Source organism: Haliotis cracherodii, unplaced genomic scaffold (genome assembly GCF_022045235.1).
Source record: "Haliotis cracherodii isolate W230 unplaced genomic scaffold, xgHalCrac1.p SCAF_1, whole genome shotgun sequence".
Lineage (NCBI taxonomy): Eukaryota > Metazoa > Mollusca > Gastropoda > Lepetellida > Haliotidae > Haliotis > Haliotis cracherodii.
This window is the reverse complement of record NW_027266264.1, coordinates 23,174,302-23,200,303: the sequence shown is the minus strand read 5'-3', so window position 1 is coordinate 23,200,303 and position 26,002 is coordinate 23,174,302. Positions and strand designations below refer to the sequence as shown.

General features: G+C 42.3%; 1 protein-coding gene across 3 annotated transcripts in view; it reads right to left on the bottom strand.

Annotated features, from left to right (window-relative positions):
• Positions 1-9,840, bottom strand: part of LOC139474606 (uncharacterized) — a 76,893-nt gene extending 67,053 nt beyond the window's left edge. For all 3 annotated transcript variants that reach the window (XM_071257683.1, XM_071257692.1, XM_071257701.1), the window contains exon 1: positions 9,090-9,840. In XM_071257683.1, the coding sequence (XP_071113784.1) occupies positions 9,090-9,716 (627 nt within the window). In that variant the 5' untranslated portion in view covers positions 9,717-9,840. The remainder of the gene's footprint in view (positions 1-9,089) is intronic.
• Between the last annotated feature and the right edge of the window lie 16,162 nt (positions 9,841-26,002).

Below are 26,002 nucleotides of genomic sequence, written 5' to 3'. Positions count from 1 at the left end.
ACGCCGTGATTCAACTGTTAAAAGCGGCGTTAAACCAAACTCACTCACCCACTCACTATATTTTCTTGTCTTATCTTATAGTTTGGACATCAGTACCAGCTGTTTCCCTGCATACATGCATTATATCGCCATTGAACGTTTATAAATGTAAGACACGGTTTTTAATGACTCAGAGTTCTTGATGCGCCAAATTACTTATTTATCTTCAAGAAAATGTAATAAGCTTAAACTGATAAGACTGCCAGGCCATGTGTCTGTACTGGTTCTGTTATGTAAATGTCGTGAAGGTAATTACATTTCAGAGCGTTTTAATTTATCAGGTTCGAGCAAGATATATTGCATTTCCCACTCTCGAGACGAGAAAGCGTGATGGTGAAATCCACACCGGGTTCATCTCTGTGTACTACATCCACCTATAACGGGCTGTTAATTACTTACTGCACGACTGAGCTAAATACTGTTACCTAACCCACACGTGGTTAACCCCTCTGACCTTACGATGTACCTCGAGCCACATGCCAGGTCGTGATGGACTGTAGATGTGGAACCGTGACAGTGCGCGTCATCATAGACTGTAGATGTAGTACCGTGGCAGCACGGGTGGTTATAGACTAGATGTAGAACCGTATCAGTACAGGTCGTTATAGACTAGTTGTAGAACCGTATCAGTACAGCTCGTTATAGGATGTAGATGTAGTACCGTGGCAGTACAGGTCATTATAGACTGTAGATGTAGTACCGTGGCAGTACAGGTCATTATAGACTAGATGTAGAACCGTGGCAGTACAGGTCGTTATAGACTGAAGATGTAGTACCGTGGCGGTACAGGTCATTATAGACTAGATATAGTACCGTATCAGTACAGGTCGTTATAGACTGTAGATGTAGTACCGTGGCAGCACTGGTCGTTATAGACTAGATGTAGAACCGTATCAGTACAGGTCGTAAAAGACTGAAGATGTAGAACTCGTTCCGTGATTTTATTTGGCTGTTGACTCTGATTGGTCATAAAACGCTCGAACCTTTTTCAAACTCTAGTACAACCTGACAAGAGCTAACTATTTCTATGGGTGGCATTTTAGAAGCTGAAGTATCACTGAAGATAGAGTTGACATACGGATTTCAAGTTCAACCGCCTAATTCAAAGTATAAGCAAGTTGCAATCAACAAGTCAACTAATTATGACTTGTTGCAAAGTTTCCAATTTCAACCCACGAAACACACCAAACGGCCTCGACTGAATCAAACGCAACAGATCTTCGTTAATTTCCAAATATGACTCATCAGTAAAAGAAAATATGATGCGATGCAATTTCTTTATTTTGACTTGTACCATATGTTCCCGTGTTATTTGTCAGGTGAACATTTGACTTGCCTCTGCATGTGTTTGTGATGGGTGCCACCGATGGGCAGGATACGCTCACTTTTTCGCGAAGACTCGATATCATTAATATTGATTGTGATTCATGGTCCTGGAATAGTCGGAATCTACAATTGTCTCTGGATTTAGCAGAGATGTCTTATGTATATGGAAATGATTTCTATGTCTTTTAATCCACAATGTATTCATATCCCTTCCTATATTCTAACTGAACTACAACGGAGATCAGTTTGTTAGTTCGGACACACTTCATTCCTAACGTCCGCATGTGAAAAGGTCAAACACCTGACGGTATGTACCGCCACCGGAACAGCTGCCGGAACAACAGTTTCCAGTTTGACTCAATGGAAGGTGGTAATGTCTCTCACTAAAAAGTAGTGGACTTCTCTCACAAGAAGTAGAGGTTCCGCTTTATAGAAAGGGACATTACTCGTGATGTACTTTTTGTAGCCAGCCAATAAAGGGAAATTAAGTGATTGAGTTGGGTTTAACGCCGCTTTTAACAGTATTCAAGGATTCCAGTTATATTCCAGTTAGCGTGTCAGCTAAGTGTGGGGGGAAAGCCTGAAGTGGTGCAGGTCTCAGACGTTTACCACTTCGGTGAAACCCACGAGCACGGCTATGGTGCTGACAAACCTAGAAACATAATCGGGGCGAACCGGGATTCGAACCCACACTCTTAGGATGTAGATGTAGTACCGTGGCGGTACAGGTCATTAAAGACTGTAGATGTAGAACCGTATCAGTACAGGTCGTTATAGACTTTAGATGTAGAACCGTATCAGTACAGGTCGTCAAAGACTGTAGATGTAGTACCGTGGCAGTGCAGGTCGTTATAGACTGAAGATGTAGAACCGTGGCAGCACTGGTCGTTATAGACTAGATGTAGAACCGTATCAGAAGACGGTAACATAATCGGGGCGAACCGGGATTCGAACCCACAATCATAGGTTTCTGGCGTGCCCAAGGGACGCAACTCTGCACAGCGAATCGCGGCGCCTGGTCCACCCGTGCCCCTGTGCCCCCGTGCCCCCGGGAAGTTAAGTATTGGATTAAGTTACTTGGAATGATGCCTGATAGATACGCATATCAGTGTTACAAAATGTTAAAGGTACTTGACGATAATGGTAAAAATAATTGGGTTTCAGATGTGAGAAATCTATTATGTGTTTGTGACTTTTCATATGTTTGGATTTCCCTTGAAGTGGGAGATCCACAGTTATTTTTATATTCATTTATGCAAAGACTAAAGGATATATTTTGTCAACAGTGGCGCCAAAGTATTTCCGAATCACTTTATCTTATCAATTATAGCAAAGCAAAATCATTGTTACAAACTGAAAGATATTTAACTTTTTTAAATTTTTTTTTATTATTCCACTTTTTTTGTCGTACAGCATTTCATACATATTAATGTTCATACTGCGATTCTTAAAACAGCAACAGAATCATACATCATGGGGGCATATGAACTCAGATAATTCAGTATTTTTGTTGATATGGTTACAACTGGACCAAAACTTCACAAACTTGTTGTAGTTACAGTTAGAGTAAGCTATCGCTTTAGTTATAAAGTAGTAATTTGCCAACTCTCTCTGGATCACCTCGAAGGACAACTTTTTTTTTAAGATAAAATTTGAATATAGTATCTTTAACGACAAGGCATATAGCATTTAATGGATCATTTCCTTTAAATGGAAAGCCCAGTAAAACGTTTTCTTTGGTGAAATTGATATGAATTTCCGCCTTATTATTTATCCATCCTTCAAGTTCGGCCCAGAGAGAGTTAGCGTTTTCACAATTCCATAGTACATGAGAAATGTCAGCAATAACTTTATCACAACTCGTACACAAGGGAGAATCTTTATATCCCACTTTAAACAGGTATTTACCAACTGGAAGTATTTGATTAATGATTCTGTACTGAAGCCAACGCAATTGCACACTATCAGTACATCGGAAGGGTATTTCATTTATATTTTTCCATTCATGATCTATATAATATTTTATTTCATTTTCCCATTGCTGATTGGCTGATGTCCTCTGAAATGTTGAACTCAATGGCACATCATAGTAGTATTTTGAACCCTTTGGACTCTTCATAAGTACATGAATGTTAAATGGTAAAATTGGGGCTACCAATGGTGTAACATCATAAGTTTCTAAAGATTTTAAATAAACATTTATAGCATTTCTTACCCCGTAAAAGGTTAAACGATTACACGAAACATTGTATCTATTCTCAAATTCTAAATATGAAAGAAGTCGGCCCAGTATTTCCGAATCACTTTATCTTATCAATTATAGCAAAGCAAAATCATTGTTACAAATTGAAAGATACTTAACTTGTTTAAACGATGAAAGTTTAATCAGAGCTCATTGTAAACTTAGAACTTTATTGCACAATTTTAATGTAAATATATGTCGCAGGTCCAAAGACGGTGATATTGTGAATTCTACTTGTACAAACTGTTCACCCGGAAAAGTAGAGGATGAATACCATGTCTTACTTATATGTGAAACGTATCCCCATTGAAGGTATACATTTCTCCCCATGTTGCAAGGTATTTTTAAAGACCGTCAGTTAATGATCTGCTAAACTGTGTAAATCCTGATGTGATCCATGCTGTTTCTGTATTTTTAAAACATGTCTTTATAATGAGGAATGTATAATTTGATTTAAAATCTAATCATGTATATCACGTGACAAATGTTGATATCCAATCTGCATTGTAATCCGGGCCTTAATGCCTAATTTACTGCATGTACTGTCTGTCCGTCTATTACTCGTGATTAGCGAATCCTTGTATGTGTCAAATGATTTCAACATATTTATTCAATTCATAAGGAATGGGGATTGGACACAACTTAGGGAGCTCTCTCCCATATGTGCCAATGGGAACTTCGCCTTGATAAACGGCGTTTACATAAATTCATGACTCCATGCTTCCTGTAATATATAAATTCAAGATTATTTGAAATTCGATCGAAAGATAAACATGTTAATTAACCTATACATTACAGATGCCACCAAAAGTCTTATCATATTTCAATATTAACCACCCATCCTGTCTCTCCTAAACAAACATTTATCTTAGCTGTCAAGACCCCGCACTACACACAAACACACTCCGCACTCCATGACATACGTTTAAGCAAATATAGGCATGTTCATTGTCAACACACATAGGCACAAGGGTAAACGTGCTACGCAGCCTCTGACAATTGGAAATAAGGGGCCGATTATTTAATATGCAGGGGGTGAGGGATAAATTTAAAGAATATCATCTGTTACCGAACTAATGTGTCCTTAGCTCCCCCGACTTTCTCCCCAACCCTAAAAACAAACAAACAAAAAACAACACAAAAACAAACAAACAACAACATAAATGATTCACTATGTGCTGGATGTCCTGAAACTCAATGTGTTGTTTATGGAAAAAAAACCATTTGTTTGGCTGACTGAAAACATATTTTCTTCGAAACAAAGATCCCTCGCTGGGCCCACGCCCCTCCTCTCCCCTTAAACTTGTCTCAGTGAGTTATGATCCCCACAGAGATAAGACCAACACAACTTACTGCAGAGTAGCTACGATCATACTTGTACAATTTCTTCTTATATAAATCTTTCAAGTGAAGTGTAGAGGTAAGTCTGGAGTGAGTAGAGTCGGGGCCGCTTCCAGCACATATTCCGGCAATATGGCGACGGGGACACCAAGAATTGTATGCAGTGTACACTGACGGGGAATCGAACATATATATTGTACATGGCGTCTCCTCAAGCCTTCAAGACATAGTCTTTTTCAAATAATGTCTTTCTGTGCTCGAAAAATCTCTTCCCATCTCTCACAAACATTACCTAAACATGTACTGTGAGGTAGCCTGATGGTTTAAGCTTTCGCTCGTCACACCAAAGACCCTGGTTCGATTCCCGACATGAGTACAATTTGTGAAGCCCATTTCTGTTGTCCCCCGCCGTGATATTGGAATATTACTAAAAACGGCGTAAAATCATACTCACTCACTCACTCATATGTCGTAGATAGTACGCTTTATGCATTCATTTGGCTGTTTAAATACATCAAATTGTAGTGGTTATTTATTTCAGCATGAGGGAACACGTATTCTCCCAACGCTGCAAGTGATTTATCCTATGTTTATCTGAACACAAACAACACTAAGGGCGTCACCAGTGAGCGTTGTTGCCTTCTGTATACAAATGCAACATAAAACCAGCTTAAGCATATGGAACAGTTTGACCTGACGTGCTCTCAATGGGCCTGTTGGTCTCTAACACAGATCACAATATCAACCAAACAGACATATACATACCAACAAACAAATGCAGAACAAACGCATGCTTTCAAAGAATGCAAGTAATAATGCTACACCTTTATACTGGCATGTCGTTATATTGTCTGACGAGAAAGAAGTTTACATTGTTGATTGAAGCGGTTCCTGGGTTCTTTATCTAGATCAGTCTCTCAGTTCTCCTACGTTTAAATGTATCGGGGTAGCTGGACTTATCTATGAGAGGAATGTTCAGACATATTTTAATCTCAATAATATATAGGACATTGTACAACGAACGCGGATATAACGCACTGACTATATTAAAAGTTACGAACGCTGTACGATTTAGTATCATACCAAATGTTCACGCGAGTAACGCGTCTTGTATAACGACAACAGCGAACTGATTTTTCACCCCAAACAGACCTGAATATCAAACATTATTTAAAAAAATACAATTTGCTCTACCCCCGTTTGTAGTTTAATAAAGTATAGTTGGCCCTGAACAATTAAAGTTAAAGCTCGAGCACGCCAGCTTACAAATGGTTTCCGCGCTTTTATTAATAGAAATGTAATATAATTGGATTCAGTAGCCATAGTGTTGTTTGAATTTGTTTAATCAAACATGTTAGAACTGCAAATTTGGCCGAACCTAGGCCCCTTTATGTAAATGCTTACTCTGGAGTTATCCTGAAGGGGACTTACAGTCTATGGTGTTAGTCATTTCAGTCTTGAGTGAGAACTACGAGTGAGTGAGTGAGTTGGGTTTAACGCCGCTTTGAACAGCCTTATGTGGGAGGAGAGCCCGAAGTGATACAGGTTCCAGACCTCTACCATTTTGGTGAAATCCACGAGCACGTGTTTGGTGCTGACAAAGATGGAAACGTAATCGGTTCGAACAGGGATTCGAAACCAAGAGTTTCTGGCGTGTCCGAGGGACGCAACTTTGCACAGCGAACTGCGACGCTTCAGGCGACTGGGTCCCCCGTGTACTCTGAGAACCACGAGGTGTGGATGAACAGTTCTGAGCCTAACTATGATGGTCTACGTTGATGAAGTTGGTTGCTGATTATTTTTCAACTTAATCTCCTCCGATGTCCACAGTTTCTTGTCAACGATGTTAATGCGCCTAGGTCTCAATGGCTTACCCCTAACGGTATAAAAAGTCATCCACAGCAGAAATGCATACTGAGTGTGAGACAGTTCTTTCCTCATGTTTGGCAAGAGGTGGAAATCTGACGGTATAAAATCTGGCGAATATGGATGATGTTCAATGACTTCAAAGCTACATTCTTACATTGCAGCCAGATTTGTGCACAGATCATTGTCCTTATGGAACAATATACCTTTTTGGCTTGATATCCTCACATAGTTGCCTAAGCAGATTTGCCTAATAATGTCCATTAATGGTACGACCTTTCGGGAGGTAATCCTCCAGTAGGATTCATTTGGAATCCCAGAAAACCGAAGCCATCTTCTTGCCAGATGATGGAACGGACTTTGCCTCCTCCTCCTCCTCCTCCTCCTCCTCCTTCTTCTTCTTCTTTGGTGGAGGAGGAGGGGGAGACGGTAGATAACTCCTCTGCTTTGACTGTTTCGTCTCTGGCTAATACTGTTAACCAAAGACTCGTCCATGGTTACCAATCGCCCAACACAACCAGCTGGGTCTCCTTCAAAACGACGTAAATTCTAACAGATATTATGATCCTGGAATGTTCGGAAGCCTTGGAACCCATCGCACTGGCACCTTTGTCATGCCCAGGAAAATCCTCAGAATGTTATCAACCCTCCCATTCTAGATGCCTACTGTACTGGCTCTGTGACGTGTGTCGTCGATCGTCCATAACCATATCACGTATTTTATCAACATTTTACTTAATGGTGGCAGTTGGAGGTCTTCCTCATCTTGGATCATCTTCGAGTCTTTTTTTTCCCGTCTTAATCTTAACAATGGCAAAGGAAGGAGCATCATCTCCTGAAGTTGACACCACGTCCGCATGGATGGTTGTTGGGATTGACCTTACAGTTGTACGTACCTGGTGACCAATTCAGTCCAGTTCCATCAACAGAGAACATCTAGTGACTTTGATGCCCTCAGAAATATGCTGCATGAATGTGTATACGGTTCAAATGCAGCATGTAGGCATGGAACGCATTGTACTTTGTACATGCAAACAGTTACGGGTGTACTATACATCCAAGGTAGCGAGACCGTATTCAGCACTCCTCATAGTATGAGCTTAGCTCTACATCACAAATATAAAATTAGGACATAATGGGGCTGTGTTAGTTATAAAAGCAGCATAATTTCTCTCGGGTAACTCGACATCGTGTGAATCTGGAATCTCATCTACACTGTAGCATACATATGCTACTTCCTCTATTTTACTTTAGTTTCAAGTTGACTGTAACTAAACATTAAATACCATCGAGGTCAGATTTGCAAGTTATCTGAATCCAACAGAAAAGAATATGTAATCAAAACGGATGTGATTGGCACCATCAAGAAGCCACCTTAGCACTTCCAAGTGTGTGTGTGTGTGGGTGTGTGTGTGTGTGTGTGTGTGCGTGTGCGTGCGTGTGCGTGTGCGTGTGCGTGTGTGTGTTGGTGTGTGTGCCTGTACTAGTCCGGACTGATGCCGATTTTAAAGTACTAGCCCACTGGGATACCATGGCTTAGTTTAACATGTCGTAAATGGCGACTATGCTTGTCGTAAGACGCGAGTAACAGGTCGGGTGGTCAGACTAGCTGACTTGGTTGATGCATGTCATCGATCCCAATTGCGTGGTTCGATGCTGATGAAATTAAGCACTGGATGGTCTGGCTCAGACTCGATTATTCCCAGACCGCCGTCATATAGCTGGAATATTCCTGAGAGCGGCGTTAAACAACGAACCAACCAACCCAACCCACTCAGACACAGTATACTGACTCCTAGCCGACGAGTCCTTGTTTTTTCCCCTTAAAGCCGAGCGCCAGACAGAGTAACAACAAGTACCGGTGATCGAACCCCGGACCTTCCGCTCTCCTTGGCGAACGCTCTACCACTAGACCACAGAGAGGGTCATTAATCTTTGGAGTCGTAGCCGTAAGATATCGTATCGTACGTGTCATCGAATGCCTAGAAAATCTAACTACTACTAGTATTTGTATCTGGCTGCGTTGTTTTGCACAAAGTGATCGTAGCACAACTGCTATCGTAATTGTTATATACTGCTTAAAATAAGTCATGTCATGACAGATTAACTGTAGTAATAAGAAAGTATCAGACATTCTTACACTTCTTTGAATAGTAAACTTTGACATGGACGTAGCGCTACGATCACTTTGTAAAACTGGATCCTTGTGTTTGACATCCTGGCGTGCAAATACATACAACACTATCACCATCACCTAAAACAGAAGTTTACTTACCACCACTGAGCCCGGGGGTGCGCTCTGGGCTACCCGGGGTGTGCGGCGGTACTCCGGTCTGGTCGTAGAGTTTTGGGGTACTTGTCTGGAGTAGTCTGGTCGTGAAGGAAGTGGAGCTTTAGGGAGACGCCATTCTCTCGGGGAACGGGACTCGCACGTTGTCCGTACGTTCCACTGAGCTCTGTATATAGCTTCCTGCAACGTCGTGAACGTATCCAGCTCTCGCCCGACCACATCACGGACTACAATCCGAGGCAGACGAAAATTAGAGTCTGTAACATTACTTCCCTTTAGTTCCATGGTTTCAATCTGTTTTCGTCTTTCTGGCGTATAAATGGACGTGGTTCCTCTGTCAAACACGTCCCGTCGCTTTTCCCGATAGTGTCTTCCCGTTGGTATAATGGTGTACTCCAGCCCTCTGTCCCTTCTCACACCGCTAGAACACACATCCGACCCCCACCCCGATCTCTCTCTGCTGCTAGGATACACATCCGACCCCCACACGGTCCTCTCTGTCTCTGTAAAGGTAACTCCTCTCTTGATCCTGTCCTGGTACCTCGCCAGGATGTCACTCCCTCCCTCCTGAGCACTTTCCTCCGTCGACCCCCTTACCCCCAAGGACGCCATCCCCACCCTCAGCACAACAACGCTGTGGTGTGTTGGCTTGCAGGGTAATCCCTACATAATCTGTACAGAGTGCCTCGATCTTACTTTCTCTATCTGTGATGAGTGGATCGTCTTTGCCTCGGCCCACAATACGTTCAAGTAGTGTCTGTCTAACCTGTGTCATACACGGCATGAACTGTAGCAACAACCTTACAGCTGACTTATAAAGTGTCGGTACGGGCAAATTAGTCTTACCTCTGTAGAGTTAAAGAGTTGCTGGATTAAAGTAATGATGTTGGTTCAATTTAAGTTCAGGGTTGTATGCATACATGTTTTACGGATTATATCTTTCAAAGATTGAATCCAAGCGTCTTTAATGTTGTCGTTGTCATTAAGATATTGTGTTACAATCTAGCGAGAATTCCCTGAACGCGCGCGGGTCATTCAGTGTACATGGTCGCTCGAGTTGTAGACCCACTGAACGTCATGACATGTGCTCTTATGTAACCATGGCAACGGGTGTGACTTCTCTCGGGACTGACTAACCTGAACGTTTTCGCTCCCTGCATTTTCTTCAAATAGAACTAGGTAGCATATTTGTGAGTGCGTTAGCTGGTTAACTTGGTACGTGGGTTCGATGATAAACGTTTGCATGTGAAGCCAGTTATGTTTGTACACCCCCACCGATACATAACATTAATACCAGGGTATTATTTTTTTCATTCACGAATATAGATAATATAGTATTACCTAAAAGGATGACCATCCGCGAATGTGGGTTCCCCTGACAGTCAGTGATGACAGAACCACCCAGTGACACCAGAATTGATTGTTGACATGGCGATAACACGCATAATTTTTATTTAAAAGAAGTTAGAGAGTGAGGTTAAGGATGAGGGTGGGGGTGAGGGTCTAGGTAAGGATTAGGTTGAGTGAGTGAGTGAGTGAGTGAGTATGGTTTTACGCCACTTTTAGCAATATTCCAGCAATATCACGGCGGGGGACACCAGAAATGGGCTTCACACATTGTACCCAGATTAGGCTGAAGGTGTGGGTTTGGGTTAGGGTAAGGTTTAGTATTAGGGGGGGGGGGGGGGGGTAAAGTGAGGTTTGGGGTGGGGTGAGGAATAGGATTAGGGTGAGGGTGAAGGTAAGGATTAGCGTGAGGGTGAAGATGAGGGTGGTTACTCATTCAGTCTCTCACAGTTTTACAAATTCCCGGTTGTTTACAGGTCGCAGTGATATGGTAAAGCATTAAATCTCGCCTTTGCGTCGTAAAACAACCCTCATTCTCGCATACGGTCGGAGTATGGCAATACCAAGGTGTTTCAAATTCAACTGGAGTAATATAAGGGAGGTAATCGCCTGTGGTGGGAATATTACGTCAGTTCACCGTCACCAGAGGGACGGGGAGCGTTGGGAAACACGCAGCGCCGGGCGTGCCGCTGTGGGACTTTAAACAGCATTGACGTGTACTTCATGAAGCAGTGTGAACAAGTCCGCTGTCGAAGACTACACGTATAATTATACCTGTCTTGGAAATTTACCTGAAAGGATATACCAGGGGCCATTGAAGGAGGGACATGACTTCTAGACACGGAGTGTCATTCTCACAAATTGCGGGTGCTTATAGCAGGTTAAAATATGCCCTATTATTAACACAGTAAAAGCAACATTACACAACTGACCGCCGAATAAGAAGAGGATTGGCTTTAACCACCTCCTTTGATTCCGATATATATCGAGACCTGTGACCTGTCTGTAGTGTCAGTAGGGTTGGATAATTGCAGAGGTGAATTTGGTGGGTGAAAGGCCGATGACATTCGAATGAGGGGTCTTCGGGGATTTAGATTTGTTAAAATAAGTAAAATACAGCGGCAGTCTACTTTAGGTGCGTAGACGTAAACAGTTGTTGATTTTCAATAAAGAAGCAGAAGAAATACAGAACTACGGTTATGGCGAACTCAAAAACGTAGTTGTCGCATACCGCACGATACCCATAAAGAGCATTATACATGAGACACGCAGTATTGTGTGTGTGGTCTGTATGAGACGAGTGTTGGGCTGTGTGGGTGTAGGAGACGAGTGTTAGGTCGTGTGGAGGTTGGAATGTGTGATGTATAAGAGACGAGTGTTGGGTTGTGTGATGTGGAGGTTGGAATGTGTGATGTGTAGGAGACGAGTGTTGGGTTGTGTGGAGGTTGGAATGTGTGAAGTGTAGGAGACGACTGTTTGGTTGTGTAGAGGTTGGAATGTGTGATGTGTAGGAGACGACTGTTGGGTTGTGTGGAGGTTGGAATGTGTGGTGTGTAGGAGACGAGTGTTGGGTTGTGTGATGTGGAGGTTGGAATGTGTGATGTGTAGGAGACGGGTGTTGGGTTGTGTGGAGGTTGGAATGTGTGATGTGTAGGAGACGACTGTTTGGTTGTGTGATGTGGAGGTTGGAATGTGTGATGTATAAGAGACGAGTGTTGGGTTGTGTGGAGGTTGGAATGTGTGATGTATAAGAGACGAGTGTTAGGTTGTGTGGAGGTTGGAATGTGTGATGTGTAGGAGACGAGTGTTGGGTCGTGTGGAGGTTGGAATGTGTGATGTATAAGAGACGACTGTCGGGTTGTGTGGAGGTTGGAATGTGTGAAGTGTAGGAGACGAGTGTTGGGTTGTGTGATGTGGAGGTTGGAATGTGTGATGTGTAGGAGACGAGTGTTGGGTCGTGTTGAAGTTGGAATGTGTGATGTGTAGGAGACGAGTGTTGGGTTGTGTGGAGGTTGGAATGTGTGATGTGTAGGAGACGAGTGTTGGGTTGTGTGGAGGTTGGAATGTGTGATGTATAAGAGACGAGTGTTGGGTTGTGTGGAGGTTGGAATGTGTGATGTGTAGGAGACGAGTGTTGGGTCGTGTGGAGGTTGGAATGTGTGATGTGTAGGAGACGAGTGATGGGTTGTGTGGAGGTTGGAATGTCTGAAGTGTAGGAGACGAGTGTTGGGTTGTGTTGAGGTTGGAATGTGCGATGTGTAGGAGACGACTGTTGGGTTGTGTGATGTGGAGGTTGGAATGTGTGATGTGTAGGAGACGAGTGTTGGGTCGTGTGGAAGTTGGAATGTGTGATGTGTAGGAGACGAGTGATGGGTTGTGTGGAGGTTGGAATGTGTGATGTGTAGGAGACGAGTGTTGGGTTGTGTGTTGTGGAGGTTGGAATGTGTGACGTGTAGGAGACGTGTGATGTGTTGTGTGGAGGTTTGAATGTCTGATGTGTAGGAGACGAGTGTTGGGTTGTGTGGCGGTAGGAATTTGTGATGTTTAGGAGACGAGTGTTGGGTTGTGTGGAGGTTGGAATGTGTGATGTGTAGGAGACGAGTGTTTAGTTGTGTGGAGGTTGGAATGTGTGATGTGTATCAAACAAGTGTTTGGTTGTGTGAAGGTTTGAATGTGTGATGTGTAGGAGACGAGTAGTGGGTCGTGTGATGTGTAGGAGACGAGTGTTGGGTCGTGTGGAGGTTGGAATGTGTGATGTGTAGGAGACAACTGTTGGGTTGTGTGATGTGGAGGTTGGAATGTGTGATGTGTAGGAGACGAGTGTTGGGTTGTGTGATGTGGAGGTTGGAATGTGTGGGTGTAGGAGACGAGTGTTGGGTTGTGTGGAGGTTGGAATGTGCGATGTGTAGGAGACGAGTGTTGGGTTGTGTGATGTGGAGGTTGGAATGTGTGATGTGTAGGAGACGAGTGTTGGGTTGTGTGGAGGTTGGAATGTGTGAAGTGTAGGAGACGACTGTTTGGTTGTGTAGAGGTTGGAATGTGTGATGTGTAGGAGACGACTGTTGGGTTGTGTGGAGGTTGGAATGTGTGGTGTGTAGGAGACGAGTGTTGGGTTGTGTGATGTGGAGGTTGGAATGTGTGATGTGTAGGAGACGGGTGTTGGGTTGTGTGGAGGTTGGAATGTGTGATGTGTAGGAGACGACTGTTTGGTTGTGTGATGTGGAGGTTGGAATGTGTGATGTGTAGGAGACGAGTGTTTGGTTGTGTGATGTGGAGGTTGGAATGTGTGATGTGTAGGAGACGAGTGTTGGGTTGTGTGGAGGTTGGAATGTGTGATGTGTAGGAGACGACTGTTTGGTTGTGTAGAGGTTGGAATGTGTGATGTGTAGGAGACGAGTGTTGGGTTGTGTGGAGGTTTGAATGTGTGATGTGGAGGTTGGAATGTGTGAAGTGTATGAGACGAGTTTTGGGTTGTGTAGAGGTTGGAATGTGTGATGTGTAGGAGACGAGTGTTGGGTTGTGTGGAGGTTGGAATGTGTGATGTGTAGGAGACGAGTGTTGGGTTGTGTGGAGGTTGGGATGTGTGATGTGTAGGAGACGAGTGTTGGGTTATGTAGAGGTTGGAATGTGTGATGTGTAGGAGACGAGTGTTGGGTTGTGTGGAGGTTGGAATGTGTGATGTGTAGTAGACGAGTGTTGGGTTGTGTGGAAGTTGGAATGTGTGATGTGTAGGAGACGAGTGTTGGGTTGTGTGGAGGTTGGAATGTGTGATGTGTAGGAGACGAGTTTTGGGTTGTGTAGAGGTTGGAATGTGTGATGTGTAGGAGACGAGTGTTGGGTTGTGTGGAGGTTGGAATGTGTGATGTGTAGGAGACGAGTGTTGGGTTGTGTGGAGGTTGGGATGTGTGATGTGTAGGAGACGAGTGTTGGGTTGTGTGGAGGTTGGAATGTGTGATGTGTAGGAGACGAGTGTTGGGTTGTGTGGAGGTTGGAATATTTGATGTGTAGGAGACGAGTGTTGGGTTGTGTGGAGGTTGGGATGTGTGATGTGTAGTAGACGAGTGTTGGGTTGTGTGGAGGTTGGAATGTGTGATGTGTAGGAGACGAGTGTTGGGTTGTGTGGAGGTTGGAATGTGTGATGTGTAGGAGACGAGTGTTGGGTTATGTAGAGGTTGGAATGTGTGATGTGTAGGAGACGAGTGTTGGGTTGTGTGGAGGTTGGGATGTGTGATGTGTAGTGGACGAGTGTTGGGTTGTGTGGAGGTTGGAATGTGTGATGTGTAGGAGACGAGTGTTGGGTTGTGTGGAGGTTGGAATGTGTGATGTGTAGGAGACGAGTGTTGGGTTATGTAGAGGTTGGAATGTGTGATGTGTAGGAGACGAGTGTTGGGTTGTGTGGAAGTTGGAATGTGTGATGTGTAGGAGACGAGTGTTGGGTTGTGTGGAGGTTGGAATGTGTGATGTGTAGGAGACGAGTGTTGGGTTATGTAGAGGTTGGAATGTGTGATGTGTAGGAGACGAGTGTTGGGCTGTGTGTGCGTGCTTTGTGTTTTTGAGTGGAGTGGACCTAAGCCATTTAATCGTGTCGAAGTGAATAAAGGCGGTTATAGTATTGTTCTCAGGCGTATGCTTTAAAAGGAATCGCCCGGCGTCGGAAGTGATCAAACCTTAGTACAGGACAAATATATTTTATATATTATATTATATTTTGTCATAAAAGAACGCTCTGTGGCATAGAATAAAACATTTTGAGGCGCCTCGATACATATTACATAATTTGTATAGTATGGGGAGTATATATGAGACAATTTCGGGGGGTACTTTTTCAAAACAACAACATTTCAGTGCTTTTTTGTAAGAAACCGAACGAAAACACTGTATTATATATGACACAGCATGCATGCTCATGCATTAATTGTTCTCAAGTGTATATGATAGTTTACTGATTCATTTGGTCCTCGTAGAGGGTAAAGCGTTTGTTCGCAAAGGTCCGTGTTTGATTCCCAGTCTGAGTTCACGGTCTATGAAGTCTTTTCCTGGTGTCCCGTGCCATGATATGGCTGGAATATTGCTGAAATCCGCGTAAATCCGTACTCTTTGTGTAAGGTTAAATGGGACGATGGGACAGAAATGTTTGGACACTTGGCATAAAAGACATACAGGACATTAAGATCAGTATCGGCAGGAAAATGATACCATAGAAATGATAGAAACTCTTGAGACTGAACTCAGTTTCGTCCCTTGGTCCTGCCAGGATCTGCTTGTAGTAGGTTTGCCCACAACTTGATCATGAACCTTCGTCTGTTGGCCGCCTTTGTCCATAGTATTCGTCGACTATCTGCGTCACGCACGTGGAATAACTTAAACATAAGCTGTTGTATTTATTACCAGATGTAAACACTGGTTATAGATCATGCGGGTGAACGGGGGTCCAGGTCGCCTAAGTAGTCGCAATTCGTTTAGCAGAGTTGCGTCCCTTGGACACGTCAGAAACCTATGATTGTGGGTTCGAATCCCGGTTTGTCCCGATTATGTTTGTTTGTTTGTTTGTCAGCACCATACCCGTGGGAATTACCAAAAAGGTAAAGTGTCTGAGGACTGAATCATTTTGAGTTTCCTGCCACATTAAACTGAGTCAGGGACGAGTTGGTTGGAGCCGTCTTAACAGTATTCCAGTTATATCACGGCGTGTCAGCTTAAGTGGGAGGAAAGCCCGAAGTGATGCAGATATAACTGGAATACTGTCAAACCCAACTCGCTCATTCACCATACACCAAGCATCTAGCGGAGAACATGGTTATAATGAACGCGAGTATAGCGTATTTCTTTATTTCCTGATTTACCGTCCTGAAAGTGAGCTCGAGATATGTTGATATTCATTTATTACATTCTATCGGAATTTTATAGTTTTAAGTATTACAGAGCTGTCGGTATCATCACTGATATTGCAGGTCAGTGTGTCAGGCACATCTTCGCACACAATCAACGTAATTTTAAGAAAAAAGAAGGTGAGAAAAACATACTTGTTTTTCAAGGTGAGAAAAATGACTCGGTTGATGTATGGAATTGTATCCCAATGGTGTAGATGGATGATCATGATGTCAATCACTGGATTGTCTGGTCCCACGACATTCATCCGACAGGCGAGGTTTCAGTGAGTGTCTGCATGCATGCTAGGGCTTCAACGGGTCCAAAAATATGGACTCGAGTACCCGAGGGGTAAGACTCGGCTCGTGCTCGAGTACCCGCAATTATACATCTGTTCAATAAAATTGGCAATTATCCTATCGTATACAAAATGAGAAGGTGAGAAACTGAACATATTTGTTTTTCAAGACTTCCAGTGAACCTTTCTTTGTGTAATCCTCAAGAGGCAAAATAGACACATATAAACGCAAGCAGATATACAGACATGCATGCAATTTAGTACTCGAGTACTCGGAACTCGGGCACGGCCGAGTTTAGTAGGACTTGAGTCCAGTTTGAAGGATTCGAGTACTCGACCAAGGGAGATAACTCTAATTTGGTCGACTTTCAATAAGTTAATAGAAACGTCTCTTTATGTAACTTTCCTTTTGCATGAGTAATCAATTAAATCAAATAAAAGTGTCAATAGCTTTCTTTATGGTTTTTTTTTGCATTTTGGCATGTATTTTGTATACGATAGGATAATTGCCAATTTTATTGAACAGATGTATAATTGCGGGTACTCGAGCACGAGCCGAGTCTTACCCCTCGGGTACTCGAGTTCATATTTTTGGACCCGTTGAAGCCCTAGCATGCATGCAGACACTCACTGAAACCTCGCCTGTCGGATGAATTTCGTGGGACCAGACAATCCAGTGACTGACATCATGATCATCCATCTACACCATTGGGATACGATGGCATACATCAACCGAGTCAGGTACTGCTTCGCACACAATCAACGTAATTTTAAGGGGAAAGGAGGTGAAAACATTTGTCTCACCTTGAAAAACAAGTATGTTTTTTCTCATCTAGTAGGTGAGGCGACAACGGCAATTTCCGTTAACGATGACCAGTGGTTGTCTCTCCTGCCCACGAATTCCTCCCCACACGCCACGACCTCCTGAACGCAACATGCCACCGTGGCGGTAAACACGCTGTCTTCCATCAGCTCTAAACAGACAGAACCGGCTTTCATCGGTGTAGACGACCCCCTGCCAGTCACGTCGCTGCCAACGACGTACAGTTCTGGCTCATCTAAATCTCTGACGATGATGTTGCGCTTTCACCAACTGTCCTCTGTGAGGTCTGTAAGCCCTAATTCCTCGAGCCCTGAGTCGCCTGGACACTGTCTGTCGATTAACCATATGCCCTAAGGCATTCGTCGTTGATGACGTCACTGTCAGGAGTTGATTACGGAGATGCAAAGTACGCAAATACCCGTCTTCATTGGGCGTAGTTACCCTGGGTCTGCCTGTTTCTTTTCATGTCTGATGTCTGCCCTGTCTGTCTGTAACGTTGTGTCAGGTTAGTTACAACAACACGGAAACAACCAAAAGTCCTAGCAATGTGGGCATGGATGGCTCCCATCTGTATCATACCCAGGGCCCGCTCCCGTTGTTCGGGTTTTGTTGTGTTTTGTTATCAGTGCGAGTATATGACATTGTATCTCTCCGTTTTATTTATATACCTTTATGGCACGTCTAGTTTTCGGCTGCCCAAGCGGCACGCGTTTTTCATATTTTCGCATTTTCCATTCAAAAATGGTGCCGTGATTGTGTATCACTTTCTGAAAAGAGCCTTGGGCCATGTGTTTTGCATTGATTTAGTTTGAACTTGTGTTTTCAAATCCTTGCAATTTCATTTTTGAGGTTGTAAAGTTTATTTTGGGCGTCAGTTTATATTGCTACATATACATTGTGCCCTTAAAATAGTTATCTCTTTTTATATTAGCAAAAAAATAGATACTGTGCGATTTATTTTAGTAAAGGGGAGTTACAAGTAGGGAATTCACAATAATACGAATTCTTCCTGCAACTATTTTGTCTGGACAGACGCTCTATCCACTACACCACAGAGGCGGTGCCTGATTAGTGAGTGTTTGGGGCTTAACGCCGGTTTGAACAGTATTCCATTTACAACACGGCTAGTTAGGTGTATATGTGACGAAATCCCTAAGTGATGCAGGTTCCGGACGTTTACCTCTTTGGTGAAACCCACGAGCACGGCTATGGTGCTGGCTAACCTAGAAACATCACATTATCAATGTAATTATTATCCACGTTATCCAAGGTTAAACGGTTAACACACCTTCCTTACTTTCCTTAACTATGGTGACTAAAATATTTCGGATCATTATACAAATATTTATGACGTCAATGTCGGCTGGTTAATGCTCACTTGGATCATGTCAACTGGTTCGATTCGATATTCAGTGAAGTTACAGTAAAATATCACTGGGAAATGTTGGGGATCTTGGTTTGGGTGACCCCCGCTGTGCTGCCCAAACTATCTACAGTGAAAAACACCCGCACCTTCCAAACATCATAAAACATCTCTGCTAAAAACAGAGACAATGGTTCTATGGTATCTTCTATTTCTAGCTCAGGAGAGTAAATCATTGAAAAGGAATGAGCTATTTGACCAACCGTGAAGATCCGGATTAAAATAGGTCTTCAGCAACACATGCTTGTTGTAAGAGGCGACTAACGGGACCCGGTGGTCAGATTCGCTGACTCGGTTGATGTATGCCATCGTATCCCAGTGGTGTAGATTGATGATCATGATGTCAGAGGGTGAGAAAAACATATATGTTTATTATCCTATCGTATACAAAATGAAAGAGTCACAATGACAGCGTAGATAACTAAGAAAACCAATGTGATCGCGTATCAAATAAAAATAACGTTTTTAAATTGATAACCTCATGTTTCTAGGTTAGCCAGCACCATAGCCGCGCTCGTGGGTTTCACCAAAGAGATAAACGTTCGAGACCTGCATTACTTAGGGATTTCGTCCCATATACATATTATAAATGGAATACTGTTCAAAAGGCGTTAAGCCCCAAACACTCACTAATCAGGCACCGCCTCTGTGGTGTAGTGGATAGAGCGTCTGTCCAGACAAAATAGTTGCAGGAAGAATTCGTATTTTTGTGAATTTCCTACTTGTAACTACCCTTTACTAAAACAAATCGCACAGTATCTATTTTTGCTAATATAAAAAGAGATAACTATTTTAAGGGTACAATGTATATGTAGCAATATAAACTGACGCCCAAAATAAACTTTACAACCTCAAAAATGAAATTGCAAGGATTTGAAAACACAAGTTCAAACTAAATCAATGCAAAACACATGGCCCAAACACACCAAGGCTCTTTGCAGAAAGTGATTCACGGCACGTTTTTGAATGGAAAATGCGAAAATGTGAAAAACGCGTGCCGCTTGGGCAGCCGAAACTAGACGTGCCATAAAGGTATATAAATAATACGGACAGATACAATGTCATATACTCGCACTGATAACAAAACACAACAAAACCCGAACAACGGGAGCGGGCCCTGGGTATGATACAGATGGGAGCCATCCATGCCCACATTGCTAGGACTTTTGGTTGTTTCCGTGTGTACTTTGCATAATCGACTCCTGACAGTGACGTCATCAACGACGAATGCATTAGGGCATATGGTTAATCGACATACAGTGTCCAGGCGACTCAGGGCTCGAGGAATTAGGGCTTACAGACCTCACAGAGGACAGTTGATGACAGCGCAACATCATCGTCAGAGATTTAGATGAGTTAGAACTGTACGTCGTTGGCAGGGACGTGACTGGCAGTAGGTCGTCTTCACCGATGAAAGCCGGTTCTGTCTGTTGGAAGACAGCGTGTTTGCCGCCGAAGGGAAGAACGAACGGTAGCATGTTGCATTCGGGAGGTCGTGGCTTGTGGGGGAGAAATTCGTGGGCAGGAGAGACAACCACCGGTCATCGTTAACGGAAATTGCCGTTGTCACCCACTCCTTCCGATTTCATTGCTATGTATAATTTATTTAATCTATGAAAACAAAGATACCAAGATACTTATGTTCATTTACTGTCTCTAACGTTTCACCGTGTATTCGCAAAGATAGATTTCTTTGTGTTACCCCAAATATGATCAAGTTAGTTTCGGAGCTTTTATACTCAGCTACCAAACTTTGCAAAAGTCATTAAATGTAGACTGTTTAGGTTGTAATGCATATCCTGATAGGTCCTTGTGAGTAAAGTAAAACTTTTCGTTCAAGAATATGTTACAATATCAATTGATTTTGCACTTAATCATATTCCTTTACGTTCATGCGTAAATGAAAATGATTCCGTATCATAAAGAAACTAAATAAAATAGGATAAAGGTTTCCCCTTGTCTTACTCCTGTATTATAAGGGGAAAAATCTGAGTAGATATTTGTGTTCCTCACACAAGATTTTATACCTTCTTAAATATAAACTAATGTCCAAAAGAAACGATACCACGTGTTTGAAAGGACATTACAAAAAAACTAAACGATGCGTTGCCATTCATGAAGGAGGCATCGTTCCTATTCCTGGAGGTTAACTGGAGGCACAGGGCGATTCCTGACCATGGTAAAACGTGAATATTGGCGTTTGCTAGGAAGTTCTGGGTCGGCCTTGCCGTGTGAGGCCTCGCATTATCGTGCTGGAAAATGATACCATTAGGCTGTTGTTGGATGAATGGCACCACAACTGGTTGTAAGATGTCATCACGATAACGCTGCGCATTCAGGTTTCCTCGAATAACGACGAGTCTCGTTTTGACGTTCTCTTTTGATTTCAACCCAAACCATAAAACCTCCGCCCCCATATGGCCTACCTTGATGGATGCAGTTCGGTGCCAAACGTTCACCTACTCTTTGGTACACACGCTGCCGGCCGTCGTTCCTGAAGATGCAAAATCTGCTTTCGTGACATGACACGTGCCCAGTTCCACCGTTGCCACCGTTGAAGTCGCCTGGCCCATATCCGTCTGTTGAGTCGGTGTTGAGGTGTCAGGAACGCTCCGAGGTAGGGGCGAGGTGCTCGGATACCATGTGCCGGCAGTCCCCTGTACACGGTTTGTCGACTTATCACGTGTCCCAGTGCCGTCCGTGCCGTTAACGTCGCCGTTACGAAGCGGTTCCGAAGGTGAAGTACCCGGATGTGGCGGTCTTCAATAGGCGTGGTCACCCGTGGTCTCCCGGTTCTCGGCCTGTCTGCTGTCCGACCTGTTTGACGCAACCTCTGCATTAACCTGGTGACGGTAATGCGCGCGCACCTAACCTTCGGGCGACGTCGCGGTGCGTAGCTCCCTGTTGGAGCATTCCTACGGCTCTCTCTCTCTTAATCGCTGTCAAACGTGGCATTTCTTTTGTGTGCTTTTTGTTGCTGTGATCCCAACGTGTCGGGTCAGCAGTTTCATACAGAAGATATGCACGTGCATTACGTATTACGGGACGGAACGTCATTTGGGCAAATTGCACGCTTTTTCCTCGATTGATCAAATGTTCCAGGTTTTATCGACCGAATACGTTTGGTTTGGAACGTAGGATACGCAAAAGTACCTTTTCAGACGAAAATTAACTCCTCATAATAAAATATTTAGAAAAATGTGTGGTATCGTTTCTTTTGGACATTAGTTTATATATATCATGCGAAAGAAATTCCATTGACTCAAAGTTCATTAATTTACTCCACAATCCTGGTCATTATTTCTAAAAATATATAAATGTACAATGAAGCTTTTTCTTTCTGATATTAAAAACTTCAGTTATTCTTTTCATTGAGAACATAATTATGATCTGCAAATTCTGACAAATGCAAACATACAAGAAAAGTTATCATTTTTGGCAGCACATCTTTTATTGTTCTTTTGATGTCTTATTGCTTTTTTATATGTTCGTCTTTATTAAAGGCTTCTTTAAATCAGTATGTTCCTCAACAGCGTATATATATCACAAACATGGTCGGAATAGTGACGTTGAAAAAGTTCAAACGGTGTAGCAATTCTCAACACCTTGAAGACCTCTCTAATCTCCAGTTTGTTGCCATGACAATCAGTAATTATAAGAAGCATCTGTTTTGTTGGAACAAACAGAGCAGGGAATCTTGACATATTTATTTTCACATTAGTAATTGAAAAAGAAAAAGAACCATTCCAGCTGCCAGACAGACAGACAGACAGACAGACATACTTTATTAAAGTGTCACAGGGTATGAAACAATAAGAATACATCATTTTAAATTTATCATACCATCCAGCCTAGCTAGGCTTATGAGACACTATTTTAAAACAGATATACAATAGTAAGTTCATACCTAATAGAAAAATGAAATAGATTAAAATGTATTAAAATATACAGATATCAATCGACTAAGACATCGTTAAACATTTCATTAATAGTTTATACTAAAAGTTTGATTAACGAGGCGTCAGAGCTTGACATGACGTCAGTTAACACAGTAAAAGCCTTATCAGTTAACACAGATGATTTAAAATCTAAAAGATTAACAAGTTCAAACCTAAGATCATCATAAAAGCTACAATAAAAAAGAAAATGAACTTCAGATTCTAGATGATTACAAAAAGGGCACAGTCTCTCATTAAGTGGCGTGGGAGATTTGTTATAGCGACCAGTCTCAATGTGGAGGGGTAGATTACCACAACGTAATTTAGTGACATTTCGTCGCTTATTTCTTGATATAATGTTTTGTAGATATTTTTCCGGTCGACAATCCTTCTTAAACAGCCTGTTAGTGCGAAGTTTGGTACCATTAAGATTTCTCCGGTCATTCTACAATTCTGTAAATTTTCTTCATCCAGTCTGTAGAGGCGCTGTTTAATTTGGGACACAATTCTCTTGATGGATGCGGGTGATATCAGAATATCCATTACCTGTAATTGCCCACCCAGCTTGAGAACACTACTGGCAAAGGAACCTTTCCTACCTTTAGACCAGTTGAAAAGTTTAAAAGTAAGTCTGTCACTTGGCGTTCGAGATAGTTTGACAAAATATCTGAAGGCTTCAACTCTCTGACAAGTAAGGCAAGATTTCCATCCCATTTCACCTTGTACTGCGATGTTTGATGTAGTTCGAGGTACACCTAGGAAGAAACGACATGCTCTTTGCTGTACATTACTTATTTCCCTGTGTCCATACAGCCCCCAGATAGGCGCACCATACAATAATATAGGCTGTACAGTTGACTCGTACAGTTTTTTGAAAACATCATAAGCCATGTCACCACACTGCCTGTACTTGGTGATAAGAAGGGATAAGGCCCTGCCAGTACATTTAGCTATTTCCTTGATAGTATACTTCAAATTCAAATGTTCTTCAAACCACAATGCCAAGTACTTGTATGAGCGAGTATAATCTAATAGCACGTTGCAGCAGTTGAAATGGAAGACTGAACGGCCAACACTATTCGGTCTAAAATGCACTATTTTGGACTTATCTCTATTAATGCTGAGACGCCATCTACTACACCAACTTCATACAACATCCAGTATATTTTGTAGTTTCCCCTCAGTAGGGGCAATCAGAACTATGTCGTCAGCGTAGGGTAAAACAGAAACGTACATCGCGTCAAATGTAACTCCATCATTCAACTCGTCATGTTCATTTGCCAGGTCGTTAATATATAACGAAAACAAAGTCGGAGACAGTGTGCATCCTTGCCTGACGCCTGTTGATACTTTAAAGAATGGTGTAAGGCAGTTATTAACACGTACTGCGCTTGTAGTATTACCATACAAGGACTGTATAGTGTAAAACATTTTCCCGTTGATCCCAGCTTTTAACATTTTCAGCCAGAGACAACTTCGATCAACGTTATCGAAGGCTTTCTTCAGGTCAATGAAACAGGTATAAGTTGAGCTTTTGGAGTCACGCCTTCCTTCAGAATAGTTTACAAACTATGTATGTGGTCAAAGCAACTCCTCTTCTTACGCAATCCATTCTGCGAATCTACTAAAATATTTCTGGAGTCCAACCATGAAGAGATTAAATGATTCAGTACATCACATTAGATCTTAGAAGGGACTGAAATGAGTGATATTATTCTGTACGTTAATGGCAGTCGCAAGTCAGTGTCACCTTTAACTATAGGATTAATGATCGACTGCTTCCATGCACTAGATATTTTACCTTTTTCAAAACATACGGTGAATAATCTGAACAGAATATCTACACAACAGTCATTTTTTAAAACTTCAGCTTTTATATTGTCAATTCCCCCCGCCTTACGGTTTTAGCTCTATAAACCGCGTCGCGAACCTCCTCTTGTGTAATTTGACTGTTAAGCACACTCGCTTCTCGCTGCATGGCGTTACCGTTAGTTAACAGTGTTAGCTCACGCTGAACGTCAGGAAGGTAGCCGCTATCATAATAATCATAAATCTTAGGCTTTCTCTCATTCACTATTCCAATATTACCAATGACCTTCCAAAAGTGTGCTGTTTATCCCTCCGGATCTATCCTATGTGATGATCCACATGGTGGGAAATAGCACACACATACATATACACGTAAGCCATTATTGAGAGATTTGAGTTCTAGCCAAACAATACCATCAGTACAGTTATCGACTACACTGCAGCAAAAGGTTTCCAAAATAGAATTTTTTAACAAAAGCACCGACTCCACCCGATCCGCGTTTTGATTTCTTTGATTTCTTTTGATGCAGATTCTTCCTATTGTTCCCAAAATATGTATAGCCCTCTAAAGATAAAACATCACCTTCCTTAAGGAAGGTTTCGCACAACGCAATGATATCATATTTACCAGATAAAACAGCAAAAGATCTAAAATCAGAGTTCTCTTGATCATATTTAGACTAACCACGACAGTTCCAACAACAAAAGCGCCACACAAAGTCCTATTTCTTATGTGGTATCAGTTTTGTACCGCGCACATGAAAGTCATTGCCTTTACCAAGATGCTTCAGTACAGTCCTGTGCGACGCTTGGGTGTTTAGTGTATCTCTGGAAAGTTCATTTTCTATATACACATTTTCATATTTGTTAATGTTTTTTTAAAGTTTAACTCAGGGACACCAAGAACAAGGAGAACGACGGCGCTCTTCCAACCTAATAAATGTAAATTTGTCATCTCTTCATGGTATGCACCGAAATCAGTTTGCGTAATAATGAACAAATTGTATGCCTTTTCACTATTAAACACCCCTTGTTATCTTGTCTACTTATACATAGAAAGGTATGTTTAAAAGGGCAAATTTCATTAGTTCACTTTTTTAATCAAATTGAGCACACAGGTAGTGTTTTCCATTAAAGAAGATATTTGTAATGTAATGTAAAGAATATATCGCAAGCTCCGACGTTCATACAGTTTGGCCCTCACCCTATGAAGGTTCATACTCCAATGAACTCACACAAAGTGAAGGTCAATTCTTAAATAACATTTTAGACATGGCTGTGTTTCCAGAATCTTGGAATATAAGTATGATTGTTTCATTATATAAATCTGGGTCAGTTTGTGAACCAAGTATTTATAGAGGCATTACACTACTAAATGTTATGGGACAAATC